Source organism: Cyclopterus lumpus, chromosome 8 (assembly GCF_009769545.1).
Source record: "Cyclopterus lumpus isolate fCycLum1 chromosome 8, fCycLum1.pri, whole genome shotgun sequence".
In the NCBI taxonomy this organism is placed as follows: Eukaryota; Metazoa; Chordata; class Actinopteri; order Perciformes; family Cyclopteridae; genus Cyclopterus; species Cyclopterus lumpus.
This window is the reverse complement of record NC_046973.1, coordinates 14,822,333-14,846,290: the sequence shown is the minus strand read 5'-3', so window position 1 is coordinate 14,846,290 and position 23,958 is coordinate 14,822,333. Positions and strand designations below refer to the sequence as shown.

The 23,958-nt window shown below is 44.4% G+C and overlaps 1 protein-coding gene across 8 annotated transcripts; it reads left to right on the top strand.

Annotated features, from left to right (window-relative positions):
- Positions 1–1,216: 1,216 nt before the first annotated feature.
- Positions 1,217–18,576, top strand: rnf216 (ring finger protein 216). 8 transcript variants are annotated; one of them, XM_034538613.1, is made up of 18 exons: positions 1,217–1,348; positions 2,399–2,490; positions 3,917–4,047; positions 4,193–4,903; positions 5,045–5,524; positions 5,684–5,760; positions 6,113–6,215; positions 6,811–6,972; positions 7,078–7,189; positions 7,448–7,581; positions 8,065–8,115; positions 8,664–8,801; positions 9,439–9,587; positions 10,239–10,317; positions 14,541–14,638; positions 15,623–15,845; positions 17,332–17,401; positions 17,697–18,576. In XM_034538613.1, coding segments are annotated over exons 1-18 (3,207 nt in total). In that variant the 5' UTR covers positions 1,217–1,346; the 3' UTR covers positions 18,092–18,576. The 8 variants fall into 8 exon arrangements, with proteins under 8 accessions (XP_034394504.1, XP_034394503.1, XP_034394499.1 ...); XM_034538612.1 differs by having other exon boundaries at positions 1,217–1,343; positions 4,193–5,524; XM_034538608.1 differs by having other exon boundaries at positions 1,217–1,343; positions 2,356–2,490; positions 4,193–5,524.
- Positions 18,577–23,958: the final 5,382 nt, after the last annotated feature.

Genomic DNA, 23,958 nt, shown 5'->3' with positions numbered 1-23,958 from the left:
TTATTTTTTTTCATATCATGGGGGAAGAAATACTTTTGTCAGTGTATGATAACTGTCTTGGTGTTTTAAATGCCACGTTACATTTATTCGACGTGAAAGGGAAAGATCATCCCAGTCCTAGTTTTTTAATCTAATTCTACTGATGTTATGGAGCGGTCCGAGGGCATGACTTGGATATTTAACAAAATGAGCCACAAGGATGGAAAGAAGGAGTCGGCTTCAGGAATTCTTTTGGTTTTATGTTGCATGTATAATAAAATCTCATAAGCCTTTCGTGTAATGTTTCATCATCCATTTTACCATCTTTTCTGTTTCTTTGTGGCCCTGACATTTCTCTGTTTTTCTCCATAATGTTAGAAGAAAAAAAAAAACAGTAGTCCTTGTCCTCAAGACCAACATGAATGAACAAAGTCTCTTCGCAGTCATTAATCCTCCAACAAAGTGAATGAAATCAAATACCTAAATGATGAGCGAGCAATGTGGAAAAAGTTTAAATTTGTTGTAGCTTGATTATTAAAGACTGTTAAGCAGTACCATTTCAATCTGCATTTTCTAGGTTCTGAGTTCACTGTGTAATGGATGCAAGAGTATTGTAACTTACTATGTACTAAACATTTATGAAAAAATACAATGTAAATAAGATTATATTAAAAGAAATTAAATTGAAAATATCTTCCTGGTGTTGTCTGCGTTATTCTCTATCTTTATATTACTATCCAAATAAAGCAACAATATCCGTATATTAATGTCTTCAATGAACCTTGATGTATATGTACTGTTCTGGGGCATTGGAAGCAAATCTCTTTTTTATTTCATCAGCCTTTCCAGCTGTCCAAAGAGCCTAATATGTACCAAATCATAGTGTGCAGTTATAGCTTCAAACAACGTATTTGATGGATTTAATTCAAATATAATGTAGAACTATCAACATTTGGAAATAAAAATTGGATGGCCTTTGGGGATGTTTTGACCCTTTGAGATTTTTATATTTAAAATGACATATTTTAGTTAAACCATCTATAGTTGATGTGCCTATCTTACTTTCTTTCTATTTCACGTGTTACCATAGCTAGTCAAAATGATTATTATTTTGTTTGGTTTAAAATGTAAATATAATCTATCCTCCGTCCATGGTGTAAACCCTCCGCCTAACTACAATGCCGAAGATACCCTAAACCCCCGAGACTACGTTTCCCAGAAGCCCCGGCGCCCGTACGTCGCAACTGGTCCCGAACGCGTGACGTTGCCGCTGCTCTTGTTTTGGCAGATTGTTTCGATATTCGCGGATTGTCAGTCCACCCCAAAGAAGGCGTTTTGTAGTGTCTCTCCAACACGACGCCGCGGTAATGTACATATCTGCGTGTGTGTTGTCCGTGCCTGTATTTCAGACTGCGTGTGGTTTGTTTGAAGCAGTGTTATGGACACAAATCCCGACAGAAGTGAGCTAACTCCTGAACCTATCAGCTAACTAGCGAGCTAACCAACATTAGCTTAGCGGTGGTTTGCTCTGTGTGTCCTCGCGGAAACGATCAATCGCTGCTCTGACATGTTTTTTTTTTTAACGCTGGTCATTCGAACGTTCAGCGAGTGTTACGGTGTCGCGGGCGACGTCACGTCGGTGGATACAAATGGAAGTTGTATCCAGCTTGTGTTGCAACACTGACAGCTTCTCGCAGTGTTGGCATGTGCTGCTTCACAACACACACGATTCACATTAATGTCATGCCAACTTCCATCAGATCCGACGGTTGGGCTGCGTGAGCGAGTAAAGGATGACGCAAGTGGATCTTTTCTATGGGGTTGGCCAACGCGTATAATCAACTTTCGGTTAGCTAGCTGATGTTGTATCTAGATGGTGGCACAAGCCCTAACTAACCCCTCCACCCTGCTCCTCATTCTTCAGATTTCCGTTGTGTGTTTAGCTTCCTCTTTGGTTACTTCTCTGGCCGTTGGATAGTCGCGTATTCGTCTTTTAGCACTGCGTGATAAGATGGTTTACGGTAACAGGGTGGAGTCCAACCTTTTTCTCTTGTGTGGTAAATGTTATGACAAGTCACACATTTTAAAGTGTAATCATCTGTTGAAATTTCAGGGGAATACCAGCACTTTAACTGTGGTGTGTGTGTGTGTGTGTGTGTGTGTGTGTGTGTGTGTGTGTGTGTGTGTGTGTGTGTGTGTGTGTGTGTGTGTGTGTGTGTGTGTGTGTGTGTGTGTGTGTGTGTGTGTGTGTGTGTGTGTGTGTGTGTGTGTGTGTGTGTGTGTGTGTGTGTGTGTGTGTGTGTGTGTGTGTGTGTGTGTGTGTGTGTGTGTGTGTGTGTGTGTGTGTGTGTGTGTGTGTGTGTGTGTGTGTGTTAGATGGTATTGATTGAGCAGTGACTCTGTGTATGGGCTGATTCAGGGGGCCTGGTAAGCTTAGTTCCACAATGGCAGATGGAGGCAGTGATGATGATGTCATTCACCTGGCAAGCTTCAACGTCCACCGCAGCCAAGGTAAGACACATTCGTAGGAGTCAATATCCACAGCGTTGTTTTTGACATGGCACCTTGCACTGTGCAGCCACTGTCTGACTGAGGCGGACTCGCTCTCCTCGTCACATTGGCCCATTGTTTTACAACATTTCAAACTAAAGCTGATCCGGGTTCCTGCTTGTGTATATATCAGTCCTGCCAGAAATAGTTTCAGGGTTGAGGTTCCTAATGCCAAGCAACATCACCGTTTGACGTGCAACAAAATGGATAAAATAAGTATGACAGAAAGCTTGGCATTAACGTCCCTTTTTTTGTTTCACATCACAAACATCAAGATGAATGTATCGTGATAATGTAATGTTTTCAAACATTTATTCAGGCTTCGGCCTCAAAGAAGTCGAAAATGTACATTCTGGTCAATGAGAGACGCAAGCCTACTGTAAAAACTACATTATAATACTGCTTTTCCTACTTCGGTTTCTAATCAACAGAAAATATCAGAACATCAGGTGAAGTACAGTATGAAGAAAACATCTAAACTTTATATCAAAGCAGGGTAAACTAGCCCGCTTTGTTCAATTTGTACATGTAAAATGTCAGTTTGAAGCACTTTATCCCGAGAGACATTGCACTTGGACAAGTGAAATATCACCTAGGAAAAAGCAGATAAGTATAAATGAATAATATATTGGCCTGACCGATTTAATTGGTTGGACTCTGGGCCGATATTAGTTAATTTCAGATATATCAGTATCAGTAGCAATAAGTAACAAGAAAAGACAACTTTAAGTAAGAGTGTCACTATTCTATAGTTTGTCCACCAGAGAGTAGCAACACGTTCATTTTTCAATTGTAAAATGTCCTGCCCAGTACATTTCTTGGTTGTCATTCTTGCACACACAAAAATACAAATTAAAGGGAGCCTTATAAAAATGTTTATTTATATTTTCTGTTGTGTTGAGAAAATTGATCTAGGCCAACACATTATTATTTATTTACTCTCAAACATCCTGTCTTGGTTAAGCTATAATACTTACATTCATATATTGTAACTTTTAACAGGAAGGGACCAGATTATGTCTCAACACATTCGATTTTGTTTGTACTTATTATTCAACAATTATTCCATTGGCCAGTTTATATTTATATTGGAAGAATTTATGAAATAACTGAAGAATTGTGTCCGCCCTCTTCTCCAATCTATTTTACTCTTCTTCTTTTTTACCAAAATGTTAGCAAAATAAGAATAAAAAAAAATACAAGCTTCCTGTCATAATTCACGTGGCCTGTAGTCTCAGAATCTGCCACTCGTGACACTCAGAACGGAAGCAGTTCTCTGGGTGCTGCTGTCCAAATGCAGAAGACACGTTTCCCCCAGAGATATTAATGTACCAAGATAAACGTAACTCCATATTTGTAATATTTACTTTGCATTGTGCCCGTGAAGGCTCCCGTTCCCGTAAGAGGGAGCTCATCACCATTTCGGATGACTCGGACGAGGAGCCTGTGACTCTGATACCCGGCAGTCCGGTTTTAGTCCCGGACGATGCAGACGATGACGACATCAGCATATTGGAGGTGACCGATAAACCCTGGTCTTACGTTTTATTGTGCATGTTACTTTGTCCCCAAAAAAACATTTTAGTGTTTACTTTTATGCGTGTTGTTATACTGTATCAGAAATGTATCCATCTTTCTACGTTTGTCCTGGGTTTTCCTGCAGCCACTAACTCCTGCACGCAGACACGTGATTCGCCCGGCAGCGAAATGGAGTGGGACCTCGCACAACCTAATTCAGGTTGTAGGTCATAGTAGCGCAGCGTCCGGGGTTCCTACCGGGGACCCTGGATCTGCCCCCTCTACCTCCAGAGATGCCAAGGTCAACTCCTCCGCAGTAAGGCCAGCCATACAGACACAGACGCCAGTGCTGTCAAGCACTTCTGGACACACACAGCCACAACCCGGCTCGTCATCGCACACACTGTCTCAGCCAAAACTTTACACAAACTCTCAACAGGCCGGTACGTCAGCGCATACAAAAGTGGAACTCCATGAAGTTTCTATCCAAACCCCATCTACCTCCACAAATGCCAACACATCCAGAGCACCTATACCTGTACTTTATCAGCCTCAGCCCGGTACATCCGGGCTTATGCAGCCACAAGCTGGCTCTTCAGAACTCGTAACGGTGGAGCCCCAGCCGAGTACCTCTAAAAGGGCCACACACTATTCTTGTGTGATTGCAGTAAGTTCTTTTACCAAGGCTCAAGAAAAGGCTAGTACAAGCACTCAGTCACAAGACAATCCTCAGGCCAGTACTTCATCTGCACAGTCCCTTTTCCACACGCGGACACAGTCTCAGTCCGGTACGTCGACGCAGCTCCAGTCCAGCGGGGCCGCAATCCTGCAGCCCCACCTCACCCAGGTGAAGGAGGTAAAACTAGTCGTTCTTCCCCAGCAGCCGAGCATCCAAGCCTCCGCTCTCATAACCCAACCTCAACCCCAGCTGCAGCTCAGGCCCCAGAACCCGCTGCAGCCCGTGTCACTCCATCTAATGCAGTGCAATCTCATTCAGATTCAACAACAGCTCCTGGCCCCTACCCAGCCTCCAGCCCAGGCCCTTCAACATCCTCAGGTGATACAGGTGGTCCCCCCTGCAGTGCTAATAGCTGCAGCCCCGGAGAGACTTGGACCCCCAGAGGCGGGTCACCGGATCATCCTGGGGAGCCAAGCACCCGGGGAAGCTGTTCCCAATCCTCCGCCACAGGCTGGTGCCTCTGGCGTGCTCCCAGGAGCCCGCAGCCTTCACATCAGGGTGCCTAACGTGAACTCAAACCTTCCCGTTCCTCCGGCTGCCACAGCTCCAGTCCCCCACAACGGTCGCCTTCTGGCTCCAGCTCCAAACCCAGAAAGAGTCAACCCTGCCCCTGGTCTGGTCGCTGTCCCTCCTGCACCAGAGGATATTCCCCGAATAGAAGACGCAAGGCCCGGTCCCTCTGCACCGCCAGGGAGAGCGGAGCCGCAGCCCCACGTTAGAGCCCTCATTACTGGTGTTGTGAGTATCAACAGTGATCCATGCATTGGTATTGTCTGCATGTCTACTATCTGTCTCTTAAAGCTCACCCGTTGGTTAATATCAAGTTAAATGATTTGAATTGTGATGTAAATATGGTTCTCCCCTCCTCTGTCCCAACTCTTGGTGTTGCCTCTACAGCTGGATCTATTCCCAGATGTCCACGAAGCCTATGTAGCAGAACTGATCCAAAAGAATAATGTGGAAGACTTGAATGTGTAAGAAGCATCTGCCTTTCTTTCCCCCAGCACTTCATATAAAGTGATAACTGCTGAGGAAATGAGTACCTGATAAGATTTCCAGATTTCCTGCCATATCCTTTGAACGTTTTGACTATCTTTTTATTCTGTGATTTGTTCAGATGCAGGTGACTTTTCTTTATTAATATTCAGTTAAGCATTACCCTGTTTTTAAATTCTCAATACTACTACTTTCTAATGGAGGCATTTTGACTGATCAATCGAACTGTAATATTCGATTGATCAGTCATATTATATTCTTGAAAAGGCCGTCACAGCTGTAACTGTGAAACCTGTAGTTCGTTCACACGCGGCTCCCCTCTGTTTGCAGTATCTGTAACCTGCTGTTGGAGAACCCTGAGTACCCGAGGGGGGACACTGCCACAGCAGCTCCCACCAGCATCCTGCTGGAGTGTGGAGGAACCGAGACAGAGGTGTGTGTGTTTGTGTGTTTGTGTGTGTGTGTGTGTGTGTGTGTGTGTGTGTGTTAGTTACACCCAACTTGAGTTTACCTTAGGTGGGTTAATGTAAGTCAGCGCTTGACATCCTCACCGATGTAATAGGCATTATGCAAACTTACGAACTAGAAAAACAAGGAAGGGTAGATTGTTCCTTTATTATTATGTCAATCAAAGCTTAGCAGATAAATACATTTGACAATCAAGCTGTCTCTTGGTGTCACTAGATTATGACTGTCCTGTAGTTTAGTGAATATCCTGAAAAACATCTACATTACTGAAAGGAGAAACCATGACTTTACACAATGTTCTTTTCCTACGCAAACTCTCAGTATACACACACACACACACACGCAGTAGATCATTTTCCCTCAGGCTCTCAAACTTGTTCACACAAAACAGCAGAAACAGACCTTTAGTTATTCCTGCCACCACCCTACAATTAAAAATAAATGTACACAATGTACTTTTATTTCTTTTGTCGTTTTGTTGACCGCTCCATAAACGCCTCTGAATCAGATGTCTCAGTGTCTTGGCGCTGTGTTCACGCGTCTGTTCCGGGTCTTTTCAGGTGACCGAGGACCTGTTCGACTATACCAAACTGGGCGCCGTGGGATCTGAGGCTGTGATGCAGGCTGCCGACTTGCTCATGGCAGATTTCCGGATGCTCAGCTGTCAGGACATCAAATGGGCCCTCAATGCTCTGAAGGGACACTATGCAATCACACGCAAGGTAACTGCAGTCCCACGAGCACGTCTCAGGAATTTGATTGAACCATTTCTCCACTCCCTAGCAGTCTTTTACGAACGCGTCTTTAAACGTCTCTCTCGCTGCCAGGCCTTATGTGAAGCTCTGAAGAAGTGGCAGGATTCAGGCGACCCCTCAGGAAAGAGACGACGGAGCAGAACCTCCTCAGAGCGCTGCTATGTCGACTTCCACTTTGAGCACGGTGAACACATCTTTTTTTTTTTCCTTCACTTTTGCGCACTGCTCGTGGTTCCCTGTGGGCATCGGCTTTGGCTCCTATTTGAAATAAGCCGGTGTTGGTCAATAAAGCCTTTCTGCTAATTCGTTGGCGAGAGCTTCAGTGAGAGAGTGACTCCAGATCTGTCGGGTGCATCGTGAGGTTCCATCAGAGTTCATATAACAGCTAGGTTTGCTCCGCACGGGAGGGGGTCTCACTCACTCGGTTCCTTTTGTCCTGCAGGTTCGGTGAAGTTTGATAAGAGGATGTATTTCTTGGAGAATGACCGTCGCTACTGCAGAACGTACAGCAGCCTGGAAGCCTCTGTGCAGAAGGAGCTTTCATTCTATCAGCAGAAGGCCAAGGAATGGGCAGAGGTACACACACACACACACACACACATACCTTCATTAATTTTTTTCTTGACTATTTGCATATACAGTTCTAAATTCTGTTTCATGATGTAGAGCATTGAGTTAAGGTTATTTTTCTTTAATATTGCCATAGGTAATATTGAATTTATGTTGTGATGACTCCTTCAGGCAGTTTCTAAATGAAGGGGAATATAAAATGACTACATAAATAACAACTGATGGTAACAGACACCGATTACTAAGCTGCTCAAATGGCATATGCAACATTTCTGGCATCGGAGAATATAATACGATGACTTTCAATATCACTGCCAAGTAAACCTTTTCCAGCATTTAAGGTGTGTGTGTGCGCAAAGAGCTAAATATTACAGACCCCGCCTCTTGCCAAGACGTGGCTGCTTTCAGTTCCAACTCATTATTTCTAGGAGCTAAGAAAAAGTGCACGTCACGTCTCCCAGTTTACCGAAGTCCTTTCTCTCTCCCCAGCATGAGGACTTCCTCCTGGCTCTGCAGGTCAATGAGGATGAATACAAGATGGTAGGAGGCACACATACCTCAGCTGAACTGCTGTATAAAAAAAAGAAGTTTCTCAATTGAATTTGCAGAAAATGTGTCCTATCACAATACTATATATATATATATATATATATATATATATATATATATATATATATATATATATATATATATATATATATATATCTATATATATATATAGATATATATCTCAGTGTTGTGGTATAAAGGCCGTACTGTCATCAGGATACTATTGGCTAGGTCACATGGTTGCTGCTGAATGCATCTTTAAGACTGCTACATTGTTATTATTGTGGTGTATCTGAGAACGGTTTTAAAATAGATCCTCCAGTATTTCCCTCAAAGGCAAACAGCTGAGAGGTTTAGGTTTTCTCATACTTATACTAACTTGTATTCTTACATCTTGGTTTTTAGTTTCTGTATTTGATAATCCGTGAATGAAATCAGGCAATCGATTGACTCTAGAAGAAGAAGGTCCCTGAAATACGTTGAGAAGTTTAAAAACCCTCAGAGGTACAGAACATATCTGTGTGTGTTTCTTTGTGCAGGACGGCCAGCTGATTGAGTGTGGCTGCTGCTATGGGGAGTTTGCGTTTGAGAAGATGACGCAGTGTTCAGACGGACACCTGTTCTGTAAAGAGTGCCTGGTCAAATACGCTCAGGAGGCAGTGTTTGGCTCCGGAAATGTACGGACACTTGCACACACACACACACACGCACACACACGCACACACGGTTTGTTTTTTCTTCACATTTGAATAGGACACGTTAATGTTGCCAGGAAACTATAAATGCCCTTTTCCTATAAAACCTTCCTGTGCTGGAGAGTTGAGATAGAAATCAATGTTATTGGTGTTTTAATGTTAAAATTAAAAAAACAGCACAGCACAGAGGTTTCAGTTTCTTAGGTACAATAAATATGATATATGATGTAATAAAACAGTTTTGTAATAAATCCTCTCCGGTGCTGGTTCATCTTTATGAAACCAGTTTGTGACATTGTTGTCCTGGATTGCATGATAAGTGTGTGTGTGTGTGTGTGTGTGTGTGTGTGTGTGTGTGTGTGTGTGTGTGTGTGTGTGTGTGTGTGTGTGTGTGTGTGTGTGTGTGTGTGTGTGTGTGTGTGTGTGTGTGTGTGTGTGTGTGTGTGTGTGTGTGTGTGTGTGTGTGTGTGTGTGTGTGTGTGTGTGTGTGTGTGTGTGTGTGTGTGTGTGTGTGTGTGTGTGTGTGTGTGTGTGTGTGTGTGTGTGTGTGTGTGTGTGTGTGTGTGCTGTGAACCTACCTGTGCTTTTCTAATAACTTTTGTGTGCGCTCATGTTGCAGTCGGAGCTGAGCTGCATGGAGGGAGGCTGCCCGTGCTCCTACCCGGTGTGTGAGCTGGAGAAGGTCCTCCCGGAGAACATACTGTGTAAATACTACGAGAGGCAGGCGGAGGAGGCCGTCGCCGCCACTTGTGCTGATGAACTTGTGCGGTAAGTGCGTATGTGTATCTTGTATCTGAACTGGGTTGTGTTTTCTATAAAAGATGTTTACATCCTTTATAGAACACAAACAATCAGTCAATAATTGGCAACAATTTTGATTATCAACTAAAAAGTCAATTTACGAGCAAAGTGGTCAAAGTTTCCCGATTTTAGTTCTTTGTTATGTCCTTGTTATGGGCTCTGGGGAAGTGTGATGGGTATTTTAAAGATTAAACCTTGAAATGACAAGTCAAGAACATAATCAGCAGATTATTGATAATGGAAATAGTTGTTATTTGCAGCCCTAATCCTTCAGAACGGCCAGCAAACACTTCCTCTCAACTTGTCCTTGCACCAGTGCATTTCAATTCTAGCTGCTTGTCCAGCTTCATTTGCAAATCTTCCAGTCTCCATGTAGTGAATTTCACACGGTATTTTTGATTAGTCATATACATTTTTTTTTTTCTGTAGCTTTTAATGCATTTGGAACTTGCAATCTAGTCAATATGGACGTGTGTTATTTCAAGGTGATCTGTGTACACATAAAAGGCTTGACCTCCCACTGGGGTTTGTTTATCTGGGTTGTTTTGTGTCTCCCTCACAGCTGTATCATGCATTTCACTCCTTAACCCTCTTAACCTTTCTCTTTGGCCTTTTCAGGTGCCCGTTTTGCAATTTCCCAGCCTTGTTGGACAAAGACAGGTCTCTGTTTAGCTGTCCCAACCCTCGGTGCCGCAAGGTCAGTCCCGCTCTGTATTTATTTAGTTTATCAAACCCTTTGAGGTTCCTGGGAGGCCGGGTCGTTGTATTGCTTCTGCTCTTCCTCTACGGAGCACAATTGTAAAGGAATATGCAGGTAACGCTCTTAACTCATGCACAGTACATGCATCATATATGGCTGTTTGTCAGGATTCAATTATACTGTACAAAAGAGAGCTTGAACCTGGATTTGAATTCAACATCAAGAATAATTTAGTCCATTGGCACAGTGAAACCCAAAAGCTCTGTGCGGCCTCCACGTCACCTCCGTGCAGCCGGGACGAGAGATCAGAAAAGATTGATGAGCAGTTTTCTGCAGATGATGAAACGGTTCCATCTGGCGAGGTCGCCACCTCCGTCTCCCTCTTTGTTTATCTCGGGGCCTCCTCCCTCTATCTGAGGAATGCAGGGGGGGTTGCTTTATGTCTGCCAAGGCTGTCACATGGATTCCAGTCTGAAATCTCCTTTATTTGGCAAAGAGACACACAAACACACTCATATTCTCAGTCGTACCACATAAACACAACCCTCCCTTCCTTCTCTTGGTGCGTCTTTGTCTCCGTCTGTTTCTGTTCTTGTGTCTCACACTCGCTCCTGCCACACCTCAGCAAACTCTTTTTGACTCACACACACACACACACACACACACACACACGTTTATGTAGACGCAGGAACACACACTATCACTACATTGATGAAATGAGAGAGAGAGAGAGATATGAACTAATGTGATCTGAGGATGTTTGGCCAAAATAAGTAGTTTGAAAACACCACATTTGGAGATATTTGGAAGAAATACCGTCTTTAAACATGACTATTTCCTTGTAAAAACCGTTGACGGACAGAGGTTCGATTGTGTTATGCTAGATGTGGCTAGCGTAGCCTCGGTTACTCCCCAAGACCTGAAAAACACACTTTGATGTGTCCCCCTTTCCTTTGTTCATGTTTTGTGATACGTGTACATAATGCTCTTGTAGCACACAAAAGATCTTCTGTCTCCGGTCAGGCTATAAAAGTGACATTTTACATCTGCTGACCAAGCTCCGTCGTTTCCTCTGGCAACACAGAAGTTGTGTATTTCATAAAAGCAGTGAACAATGAGACTATGAGATGCCCCTATTATATCCCTGTTTAAGTCGTACATTGTCATTTCAGTTATTGCTGGAAAAGATACAGGGCCTCACCCTAACCTTAAATCTACTCATCAGGGATCTTAGTCCGTTATTGGACCAATCGTTGAGGTTTTGAACTCCGTCGACTTCTTTAGGTTTCTTAGTGTTCGCTGACTAAGAATGTCTTTTGTTTGATAATCATAAACACCTCCTGAGGTTTTGCAAGCATGAAAAGATGTCCATCCTTTCTCCTGCTACTCTGCCCACTGACCTGTAGGTGGAGCCAGAGGTTCTTAGCAGTGTGACTGCACATCTGCATCCCATTACATTCTCACACACACACACAAAGATACAAGAAAGTTAGACATGCTCCAGATATCTTTTGGTCGGATGCCTTTTCTGAATATGTTCCTTCCGCAGCGCAGACAGCAACAGCTGCGGATTTGGATCCACTGTTAGAATATGTTCCCCGTCTCGTGCTCTGCAGTCTTACATGCACACTTTTGAGTTATGGAGGAAACGGCGCTCATGCCCTTTTTTTAGTTTTTTGTGAAGTAAGTCCCGAAAGTGAACACAACTTGCTTCCTCTTTAATTTATGTAGGAATCAAGGTGTGAATCTGTAGCTGCTGTGGTGTGTGTTGTCTGGAGAGTCTGGGTTTCACCCCCCACACACTTCCCCCTTGCTAACACAGAGATGGTCACATAGTTGTTGTACAGTCGGCCTCACAGCCCGCTCAGCCTGCGAGCAGGAGGGGCTTCATTATGTAACTGACACACATCCGCGAGCCCACCCGCCTTTTCCCACACCACCGCCTCATTGGCTGGCTGCACTCTCCACTCCCCTCATACTGGTTCCTTACTGGTTGGACGCACTTCCTCCTCCATTTCAAATGTGGTCCAGGTCAAGTTTGACCCAGATTCTCCTCCCTCCCTCTCTTTCCCAATCCTCCTGCTCCTCTCCCCTGGCTCCCCTGCTAATGTTTTCCACATGTGGTTTATGAGGACATTTGGACGGGCTTGTTCCCGGCCTGCGAATGATTACTTCATGAAAGTGGAGGAATGGGAAATGTCGGCCGCTGGAAGGCGGTCACGGTGCAAACAAGAGCTGAATCTGTGCCCAGGAGTCTTCGTGTATCCATGAGTGCTGTGTTCTCATGCATTATCAAACCTGCACTCAGATTTGATGATTGCAGTAAAAAGCCGCCCCGCCACACCCACGGCGCAGCCCCCCAATCAGAAGCAAGCTGCCTGCACTGCCTTATAAGGTCTGCTGCAGCCTGCACCAAGAGAGAGGAATTAGAGAAAGAGAGAGATCCAGAGGAGGGGGGGGGGCAAAGTATGAATGAAGCTAGAGGAAGGTGATACTGGGCAGGGAGGGGAGGGAGGAAGGAGGGTAGGACCCGAGAGAGTAGAGCGCAGTGAATCGGGGTGTCGAACAGCTAAACGTGTACTCTATCCTCGATGCGAGTCGCTCACATTGCTGCCATTTGTGCTTCATGAAGGTGTGTGTGTGCGTGCGTGCGTCTACAAACTTTAACACATATCAGCCACACTCACTTGTATGTAAATCAGCCACTAAGTCTGTGTGTGTGGAGACACGCCCCCGTAAGGGGTTGACTCCGATGTCACTGGCTGTATTTTTAGCCGTGCTATAAGAGCTCAGGTGTGTTCCTGCTTTTCAACAGCTTTTTCCAACAGGTCCCAGACACACACACACACACTCACACTCTCTGTCTCACACTGTCCCTCTTCCTGGTCTCTAGGTTACCACCAGGGGGTGATCTTTCACCGCTCTGCTTTCCGTCCTCCTCCCCTCCTCACTCTCTGCCTCCTGGTCTTTGTGTGATCCGGCTTTTCCTGACGCTAGAGTCCAACACTGCGCCCTTTGGCTCGCACCTCGCCCCTCCTGCCCGCCTCTAAATACCCACGTTGTACCGGTATCGTGGACCAGAGACTGATTCCCGGGCTTCACGACAATGCTCCATGATTGTCACTGCTCGGCCACTCCCTTTTTGTAAATCAGAAGCGCCACAAAAATGTGAACACAGTTGGTCTACTTATTGTGAGTGTTGTGTTTGCTCTTGCTTTGCTGGAAGCGACCACGTTCTGGCTGTTAAGGTCTTTGTGGGGTTTTTGAGCGTCTTTATAGTTTGCCTCCAAACCGCTCCAAATGCCAACGAAAGCTCTGGCTTTTCCAACTCCCCACCCTCTGGCTGACCTTGCACACACACACACACACACACACACACACACACACAGCCACAGCTGTTTCAATATTGTGAGGGCGAGTAGCCCGTTGGTAGCTGAAATGACACACGCACATAAACACACACACTGATGGAAGGGTGTGTAAAGAGGTCACAGGACGTATGGGGTGCATTCATGACCGACGCAGGGTTTCCCTCGCAGGTTAAGCGTCAGATTGGAGGTTGCCGTGAAGAAATGGATCATACTGGTGCTGCATCAGCTGTCATATGCCACGATCTTCAATATTAGATGAGTGGTTCAAATATTTATGGTGACACCACTTAGCCAATGGTTGTGAGTAAGTGAGTGTGTGTGTGTGTGTGTGTGTGAGAGAGAGAGAGAGAGAGAAAGAGAGAGATGACGTTGGCCCATCACGTCCTTTCGCTGAACGTCTTGGGCTGACGCGACGAAGGAGGCTGGAGGATGGAGTTGCTGTTTCTAGGCAACCAAGCAGTCAGCAGCGATCAAATCACACTCTTGCTGCAGTCACACACACACACACACATTTGTAGGGAGAGCCACACCTAGAAGCTGTGTCTGCAAGTCCAAGTCCTGCAGTGGCAGCACCCGCAGCATATAGAGTTACTGGAGGAGCACTCTGGACTGCAGGGTTCCTCTTATTCAGCACCAGCTGGAATAGTGTTTGATGTGGTAATGTGGGTTAATCTCTTGGTATTTGATGATGCATTTAAAAAATACAAAAACCGTAAAAGAGAATAAATGTTCCAGGGAGATTCAAATGAAACCATTCGCTCTTTTGCATTCTGACTCGTTCCTTCTTTCCTTCCACCTCATCCCTACACACGACATCTGTCCAATTCCTTTCTTGTCTTTTTCCTTCAGGAGAGTTGTAGAAAGTGCCACGTCCAGTGGAAGCAGCATGTGGGGAAGACGTGTGAGCAGGTCCTGGAGAAGGACGAGATCCGCATGAGGGTGCTCTTGTAAGTGGTCTGAGAGAAACAAACGCCCTTTATCAACACTCCCACGCCCAGACCACTGAGATGTTGGTCCTTTGTTGGGGTTTCAGGAAGCTTAGTGGGTATTCTTCAGGCCCCAGAATCTTGATAAACTAATCATAATAATAGTGGAATTTGGGCAGTTAAGACATATTTTATCTTCACCACCTTTTGAGGTCGTCTTAGCGGCCCCTGTTCATTTCGTCCCCTTCTACTCCTCCCTCTGAGAGGATGCTGGGTAAACAGTTCAGTTTCCCGGACAACACTCCAGGAAGTGAGAGAGGCCAGCTGCTTCCTATGGCCCAGCAGGTCTACAGGCAGTACTTCCTGTTTTGAATGCCACACAGATCTTTTTACTTCCTGGTGCTGAAAGAGGCAGGTGGACTGATCAGTGGAGCAGGAAGATTTTTACAGGACGTTACTAACAGAATCACGATGGCAACTTGAGTTTCTCCAGATTTTGGGGTTTGGTCTCTGATGTTTATAGACGATCAAAAACTGAGAGAGTCCTCAGTGGTGGCATGGAGACAAGTAAATAAATGCATATTAAACAGATCTTCAAGCATATACATGATATTTTTCGGTTTACAGATAAGAAATAAAATATATAATAATCCTTTTATTAGTCCCACAGCGGGGACATTTGCGTGAATGCGTGTTGTCAAATCTATGGACAGCTATCAACGAGATGCTATGTATTTTCTTAAACTCTTCCATGAAATCAAACCTTTCTATTCATGCTCTTATCAATGCTTTCAAGGAAATACCAACATGAACCTGAGCTGCAGACAAAATGTCTCATTCCACTTCAAGATTAAAAAAAAAAAGCACAAGGAAGACTCCGTCCCGGAGAAAGTTCAACAGACCATCTGCACAGCACTGTTATGTCTCCCTGTGGCTCTTATAATTTCACTTATCGTGTCTCTTCCGTTTGTCCATTTTGTTTCCATGTCCGCCGGCGCGCTGCAGCGAGGAGCGCATGACGGCCGCTCGGGTGAGGAAGTGCGTCAAGTGCGGGACGGGTCTGGTGAAGTCCGAGGGCTGCAACCGGATGTCGTGCCGCTGCGGCAGCTTCATGTGCTACCTCTGCAGAGAGCCCATCACGGGCTACAACCACTTCTGCCAGCACGCCCGCTCACCCGGCGCGCCCTGCCGACACTGCCGCAAGTGCTCCCTCTGGACGGACCCCACGGTAAACCCTGTTGTGACACTGATGCTTCGGTTTTCTGAATGGAAGATTTTTTTTCTTTCAAAAGAATGTCCGGTGCTTCTTATCTTTCAGCCAGTGCACACATCCAGTCCCCAAGATATATTCCTTCACACTCACTCTCTCCCTGCACTCTAACCCTGAGCATCTGACTCTGTGGGGGCCCACAGTGACCTGGCCACAGCATCACTGGCAACCTGAGGCAACAATTAGTTAGTCCCCTGGCTGTTACTGTATAAAGAGCAGTGGTGTCACACTCATTTTCACCTTGGCATCACGGCTGCCCTCAAAGGGCCGGTTGTAACTGTAACACTGTATAGATGTAACTACTCCCCAACATTTTGTTAAATAACTGTCTTTGCATTTGATTATTGTTTATTAAAAATATTGCACATGCATTTATATAAATGTAAAAATATATGTAAACCCATGTCTCTGTTATTATAACATAAATCCATAATAATTTAGGTTTAAGAAACCCACATTACTCTATCAAAGATGAAACGCATGTGTGGTCTGGTGTAGTGGTTCTCCACTGGTCTGGCTGCGGGACCCACCATCACCCTGAATGGCAAGCCGAGACCCAAATCGAGGAACATTTTCAACTTCTCAAATTGATTTAATGAAAAGATGGTACAGTTTGAACCTGAGATAGTAAAGAACATCACACAAAAATCTAGTTCAAAATATTCCCTTTTACACTCAATTTAAACACAGTGCATCTTAAGGACACAAGGTAACTTCCACCTTTTAAAAAAAATAAATAAATAAATACTCAACAGTGCTTTCATGCACAAACATAAATAAAATAAATACTGAAAAACGTTATGCTTTGAAGAAAATGAAGCAAAGTCATTGGAGACGTGTATGGATGGATGCGAGTAACGGCGTGAATGACGCGACGTGAAAGATTCGCCTCATTCGCAGAAGCAGAATTTTTTGAACTGGGCCAAAAAGTGTGTTCCTCGTTAAAGCCAATCAGCGTTGAGCTGCTCCGCCTGACGTCATGGCGTTGTTGAATCAGAAACTATGCAGGATAAGTTGGTAGTCTGGAAGCGGCCGCCATCCAGACGCAGTTCCCAGAGAAGCTGTTTGCGGGATATAGTGTTTATTTCTTCCATGGGGGACGGCGGAAATAAACTGTTTCCATGGCGATAAGCCACGCCTCCTCTGCGGCACTTTTAGTGCGAATTATCACAAATCGTGATCATTTTTAAAATCACGCGAGTAAAGCAACGTCGCATCAAAGAGTGTAAATAGATGGCACTCCGCTGCATAAGTAATCCCCTTCAACATAAAAAACACAGGAAAAGGTCCACGACCCACTTTTTTGTGATCATATACCTTTCAAGCCGTCACGTGGCCAGTTTCGGCCCGCAGGCCTTGAGTTTGACACCTATGGACGAGAGGGTTTATTTAAAAAGTTAATTTCACTTTGATAAAACAGTTGCTTCTGTGTGTGTTTCTACAGCAAGACGACGAGCGAATCATTCAGGACATCCAGAAGGAGGGAGAGGCAGAGCTGAATAAGAAGTCTTTAGGTCGGTACCGAGTGTCACATCTTTAAGGTTGGGTTAAAGTTGTTCAGTCCTCCTTTTCCTTTAAACTGGCGTGGCGATGTGATGGATTATGTTCCCGGGCAGGAATAATGTTGCAGCAACATGATTGCTGCAACATTATTCCTTCCTCTTTGTCTTTTTTTGTAACCATTATTTATTCAGACAGGTTGGCTGTTGTGTTTTGTTTGTCTGAAAGTGTTTGTGTAACGTCTGTGAGGCAGGCGAGGGGTTTGATCCGATAACGTTATTAAAATATTGTCTGTCCTCCTCCTTTCAGATAATTCAGGGAAGAGGGTCGGCCCTCCTCCGGAGCCCATCACAGAAGCCAAGCGGCCCTGCGTGGGCCCCCTGCACGAAAACCCCCAGAACCCTCACCCTGCGGCCCCTCCTCATCCGCAGGCGGTACAAGCTCCCCTGTTCGTGCCTCCGCGCGGTCGCTACCCACCGGCTCCGCCGCAGGCCGGGATGTACCACCAGGTGATGATACCCCGGCTGCCCCCGGCCCCCTATGTGCCCCCCTTACAACACCTGCCCCCCCTGAACAATAACAACAACAACAACCACCACCATCACCACCACAACCCTCCCGTCAACCCTCACCACCACAACATAGACATGATGGACCTGCCCATGCACTACGGACCCCCACACCGCTTCCACCGGCGCTTCTAACTCGCCCCCTGCGGCGAGCGCGCCCTCAGAACCACGAGCGGGCTCTCTGCAGATCTGCTTTTCATTGCAGTGCTGTTTTTTTAGCTCTGATGTTTTGCATCTGTTTCTGTTTGCATCACCGTTTTCTACTCCCATCGCTTGTGTGCTCATGCAGAGAGGGGGGGGGGGGTTCCTCTGTTGAGCCGATTTAAGACAGCACTGAAGTAATGAGCGCATCTGTGAGGCGACATACGCATTCGGACACTTTGCCTTCTCTCGCTGAGCTTCAATACTGGAGAGCTACATGTTCCTCCTGTCATCTTCTGTTTATATGTCAATGGGGAATTAATGTACGGTCTAGAATCTCTAGCAGACCAGTTTATACTGATATTTTTGACTACATAATTGAAAGAAGAAAAAAAACAATTAGCATTCCCTTCTGTATCTTTTGTGTAACAGGTAAGAGACCACACAGTTTTCTAATAAAGTTTATGTTCACTTTTCTATGAGTTTTCAGTTCATACAAGTTTATATGTATATAAGTTTTATATGTGTGTGTGTATATATATATATATATATATATATATATGTATATGTGTGTGTGTGTGTATATGTATATGTGTATATGTATATGTATATATATATATATATATATATATATATATATATATATATATGTATATGTATATATATGTATATGTGTGTGTGTATATATATATATATATATGTGTATATATAGTGTCTAGAAAAGCGCGCTATATATATATATATATATATATATATATATATATATATATATATATATATATATAGCGCTTTTCTAGACACTCAAAGACGCTTTACATAAGGCATGGACAAACAGAACCAAACTAAATAGAAAGACAAGGAACAAACAAAACAAACAAACTGAACATTTCAGGCAAAAAAGGAAGAAAGAGAAGCTAAAAGAAAAACTGGAGAAGCTATGCGGAGTGAGTCATGTAGTGAAGGGTAAGGTGCAGGTGAGCATATTAGTTAGCAGGTTAGCATCTATGAATATATTCATTTTTGTACACATATATATTCATATATATACGTGTATATAGTGTTTAGTCTCTCTCTCTCCCCCTCCCTGGTCTGATGTAGAAATAGAAAAAGGGGCTGACTCATGATAACTGAGCCCCCGGGCTGTGCACCAATCACATGACAGAGCGGGTGCTTTACGCCAATCATGGCGTTGCAAAAGACATTGCTTTGTGATGTGACAGAGAGTGGGCTTCTTTGTTCAGCCAAGTGTGCTGCGAGTGTGACAAATCATTTTGCTCCACGCACACGCACACACACAAACACACACACACGCACATACTATCTCTCTCGCAGCCTCTCGTTTCTGCATACAGACTATACAAGTAGCACAGTGAAGCCCCGTTATAGCCCAGGGGTCCTAATGGTTATAGTAAGAGACCGACTGTATTTGCATGAGAGGCAAAATTAGACTTTAATCCGATTCAGCATCTTCTAACATCAGCCAGGACGTCATGGATAAAATGTTGTCCAAGACACACAAGGACATGTCGGGGCTTCCATATCACACACGTCTGTATCCTAAAATAAATTATAAATCTATGCACATGCATTGTGGAAATAAAGGCAGCCAATAGCCTCTCAATTTGCACAAGAGACAATGCAATGCTGCAATGAAATATAGATCAAATAGAATAAAATTAAACTTAAATCCAATAAAATAAGTGATAAATAAAATAACAATAAAATAGAATACCTTTTCCTCGACTCGAGTGTCATATTCACACACACGGGAGCGACAGGAGAGACGATAGATGGAAAAAGTACGTGAGTCAGAGAAGTTATTTCTTTTTTTAGATGACAACACAATATCTTGAAAAACTGTCACTGCTGCTCTCCTGCGACATGACGAGAACGCGCCGCAATGAGGCTCGCTCCCTGAAAACAAAAACGCCTTTCTCCATAAGCTATAACTGTTTTATTCTTCTTTATCTTTTTATTCTTGAAGAACACACACACACACACACACACACACACACACACACACACACACACACACACACACACACACACACACCATTGGCCCTCCAGACGAGCGTGTGGTTCATGGATTACAGTCGGCTAGTATTATAGAGTATTATCTGCTAATGACTCATTTAATTGAAAGAACAAAGGACTGACTTAATTTACATCATACGGCTCAATAAAGGAGATTTCTGGCGATGCATTGTCGTCACTCAAACACTCCGAAATTAAATGAATATGCAGTTGTATGGTTTTATTAGACATCGTCAGCCATGTTGCATAGCAAAGAGCAGGCCTGATTTATGACATTTCATTTCTAGAGGATTTGTTTATCAAAGTGGTGAAGTATGTGGATTCAGAACTTGACAATCCTTTATATATATATGTATGTATATATATATATATATATATATAAATATATATATATATATATTCCACTTTAAAATTACTTATACAAACACAGGGATTTTATCGATATCGCCCACATCTAACTTATGTTGTTTTTCTACTCTTTTTATCTCTGTTATACAGTTATTCAGTTGAAGTAAAGCACCTTTAATTGTAATTGTTTATGAAGCGTGGCTTATCAGCCTTGACCTTAAACTGCCTTATCAAGATATGAATAGAGTAAATCAGTCAGTAAAGAAAACACTGTTTTCTATTGAAACCACTGAAAATAGATGTTTAGCCCTTTCAGTGAATAGCTGGTGTAAAATATGAACTATGACATGACCTGCATACCTCCTGGGAAACCTGAGCGGGACAAACATCACCTCTGCTACAGCTTCCTGTCTCTGTGAGCGCTTGTGTGTCTGTAACAGTACCAATGTCCACACACACACACACACAGACACACACACACACACACATTTTTGTGCATCATCTGTGGTGACCGAGACAACCTTCACACCCCACAAGTCACACATTGTGTGTGTGTGTGTGTGTGTGTGTGTGTGTGTGTGTGTGTGTGTGTGTGTGTGTGTGTGTGTGTGTGTGTGTGTGTGCGTGCGTGCGTGCATGCGTGCATATTAAAGCCCTCGGCTGCCTCGTCCACAAGGACCGCTGGTGTCTAGCAGCATTTGCTCCCCAGACGATTTTTGCTGCTCCACCTCCGCTGGCACTGTTTGTGCGTGTTATTGTTTGTGTGTATCTTTAATGAGTGTGTACATTTCTAATGAGTTTTAAATGCAGCTCCGCTGCTCAGTACAGCTGCTCATATATACTTTGTAGGCTGTTTTACACTTGCTAACTACAATCTTGCAACAGATTTGTTGGCATTTTACAATTTCCTCAACATGATTGGTCATTGATGATATGTATGTAATGTGTGTGTTTCTTAGACTGCTCTAACATCCAGTGGAACTGTCTGGTTACATGAAAGAAAAAACACACACTTGCTGTCGCACCTGAAGGCCTCATTTCTATAACGTTCTCAGTAAAACGGGTTTCCTGACCCTGCAAACCTTCACTGAGGTTTGGAAGTCTTCGTCACAAATGCTTCACTGATCTGGCGGAAAAGCAATCAGCACATCTCGCATGTGGATCACCACCAACATCTGGATCACCTGGATCACCACCAACATCTGGATCACCTGGATCACCACCAACATCCCGATCACTTGCCTGAACCTGGTCACACACATGGCTCATACATTCAGCTCAAAGCCCCGCTGTCAACTAAATACAGCCTGACAGCGCGGATGCATTGTTATTAATTCAAGGTGTGGACACGTTAACCTGCACATCCCATAATTACTGACTGACCCACTGACCCAGTGACTCAGTGCCCGGCCACGTGAGAGATGGTGGAAAGCACTGGTGGACGTAGATTTGATTAGAGCGAGGAGAGCCGGTAGAAAGACGTACACACACACAGACACACACACACACACACACACTGCAGTCAAGTAGATGGGAGGACTATAAGAGGAACAAGGACTGAGAGTAGTTCAGCAGAGTTTGGCCATGTGCTGTTTCCCCGATGATGAGGTATTTTCTGATCAAAGGCAGGCGCCCCCCCGCCCTCCTCCTCCTGCTGCTCCCTAAGGCTCCTCATCCTAACCCCCGTAAGCTCAGCCACCCCCACCCACTCAAACCACACAAGCCTCACTGGGCCTTCATCAGCCTACATTTTGGATGTAATGAATGTTTTTGACATTTCGGGCCCTGACGACGCCTCTTTGATTCAGACCTCTCAGCTTCCAGCAGCTGCTGTTTCCATGGCAACAATGCGTCGGTTGAGGTGCAGGGGGATTCAGATATGGGTGGAGAGGAGACGGCGGCCATTTCGCACACAGCCTCCCTCCCTCAACCCCCCTCCAGTCCCTCGTTTGTTTGTTCTGAGAGCGGGCCAACCAGCCGGCTCTGCCTGTAGCCCGACACTTTACCCACAACCCACTGCACCCATTTCTGGGATCTGGGTCATATTTTGAGTGACTCATCTTTTCTGCAGAAGTTATTTAGAAGAGGGGGAGGGGAATTAGGGAGGAGAACGCAGAGGGAGAGAGAGGATGAGGGATGGAGGGATTGATGGGAGGATGGTTAAAGCAGGCAGAGAGAGACAGAGAGAGAGAGAGAGAGAGAGAGAGAGATTAGGTGGGAGGGGGCATGAGGCAGTAGAGGGGAGGAGATTATGAAGAGGGGTGGTGTGTTTGTTTTGCCATGTTGGGTGTTCCTCTGGGATCTGCCAGCCTGACGGGTGGTGGGAGTTGGATTAGAGACCTGCTCTGGAGGCTCCATCATTACATTACCGCCCCGAATGGTGTTCATGTGTGTGTGCGTGTGTGTGTCACATACACGTGTGTGTGCGGAATATTTGGGGGGGTTGCCCTTTCTCTGCAATAGGATAAATGTTTCAACACAAAGGCTCCATTCAGGAAACAGGAACAATGTGTGTGTTTCCATATATATGTGTGTGTGTGTATATATATATATATATATGTGTGTGTGTATGTCTGTGTAAGCGGGAGAGCACATGGAGCCGCTGTGGCTAGAAACTTGGCAGGACACCAAGTGTGAAGCACTCAGATTAAAGGAGAAATGTGCAGGGCAAGAAAAGGCTGTGATTTGCAGGTTCAACTGGTCTCGCATCAAGAAGTTAGCCTGAGATCCTAAAGCTCGTCCAGCTCACAGACGCTTTGCAGGGTCCCTCAATTCCTGTTTGAATTCAATTCAAGTTTACATTGGTATCCTTGTCATGTTGTATTCAAGGAAAATGTGCACAGCGATGCACAACATACATTTTCGCTTTGCTAAACACCTCCCCAAAAAAGATTGTGCTATCAAAGATTATCAACCACAATTATTCACGGCAGGCTTGTCAAGCTTTGAATTTCTCCTTGTTGAAGCGGTGTAAAAAGAGCTTGAAAGCATGTGTCCAGTTGTGGCTGTGTAGAGCAGGTCCTCTTGCAATTAATAGATCAGCGGTTCGATCCCCGGCCTCTCTGGTCCATGTCCGTGTGTCCTTGGGCAAGACATTTGTGCCATAAGTGAATAAATGTTGATGAATGACATGTAGGTTTGAGTGGTTTAAAGATTAGAAAGTCCATCCATTTACCCCGCCCCCCAAAATATAATACAATAGCAAAGGTGAGAAACGAGAGCTGCAGACATTAGCATGTCTGACTAACTAGCTTACCATCTTCAGTAGAAACCATTAGCTCCAAGGTCGAGGAGCAGTTCATACTGCATTTATTTTGTTTATTTAGCATTTAAACTTAAACGTACTACTTAAATATGGAGGGTAGAAGCACACATCTAATCTGTCTTGCTGTCCAAGTATGAAACATTAAGCTAAGTGACTAAACATGTGTTAGAATGAAAATCTTAAATGTAAAGAAATTTGTTGATCATATACTGTG

What these genes read in the sequence shown, in the direction of transcription:
- rnf216 (XM_034538605.1), top strand. An exon ending in GAGCCCTCATTACTGGTGTT is followed by an intron (nt 5,525 to 5,683) that starts GTGAGTATCAAC and finishes TTGCCTCTACAG; the next exon opens with CTGGATCTATTCCCAGATGT. An exon ending in ATCCGCATGAGGGTGCTCTT is followed by an intron (nt 14,639 to 15,622) that starts GTAAGTGGTCTG and finishes GGCGCGCTGCAG; the next exon opens with CGAGGAGCGCATGACGGCCG.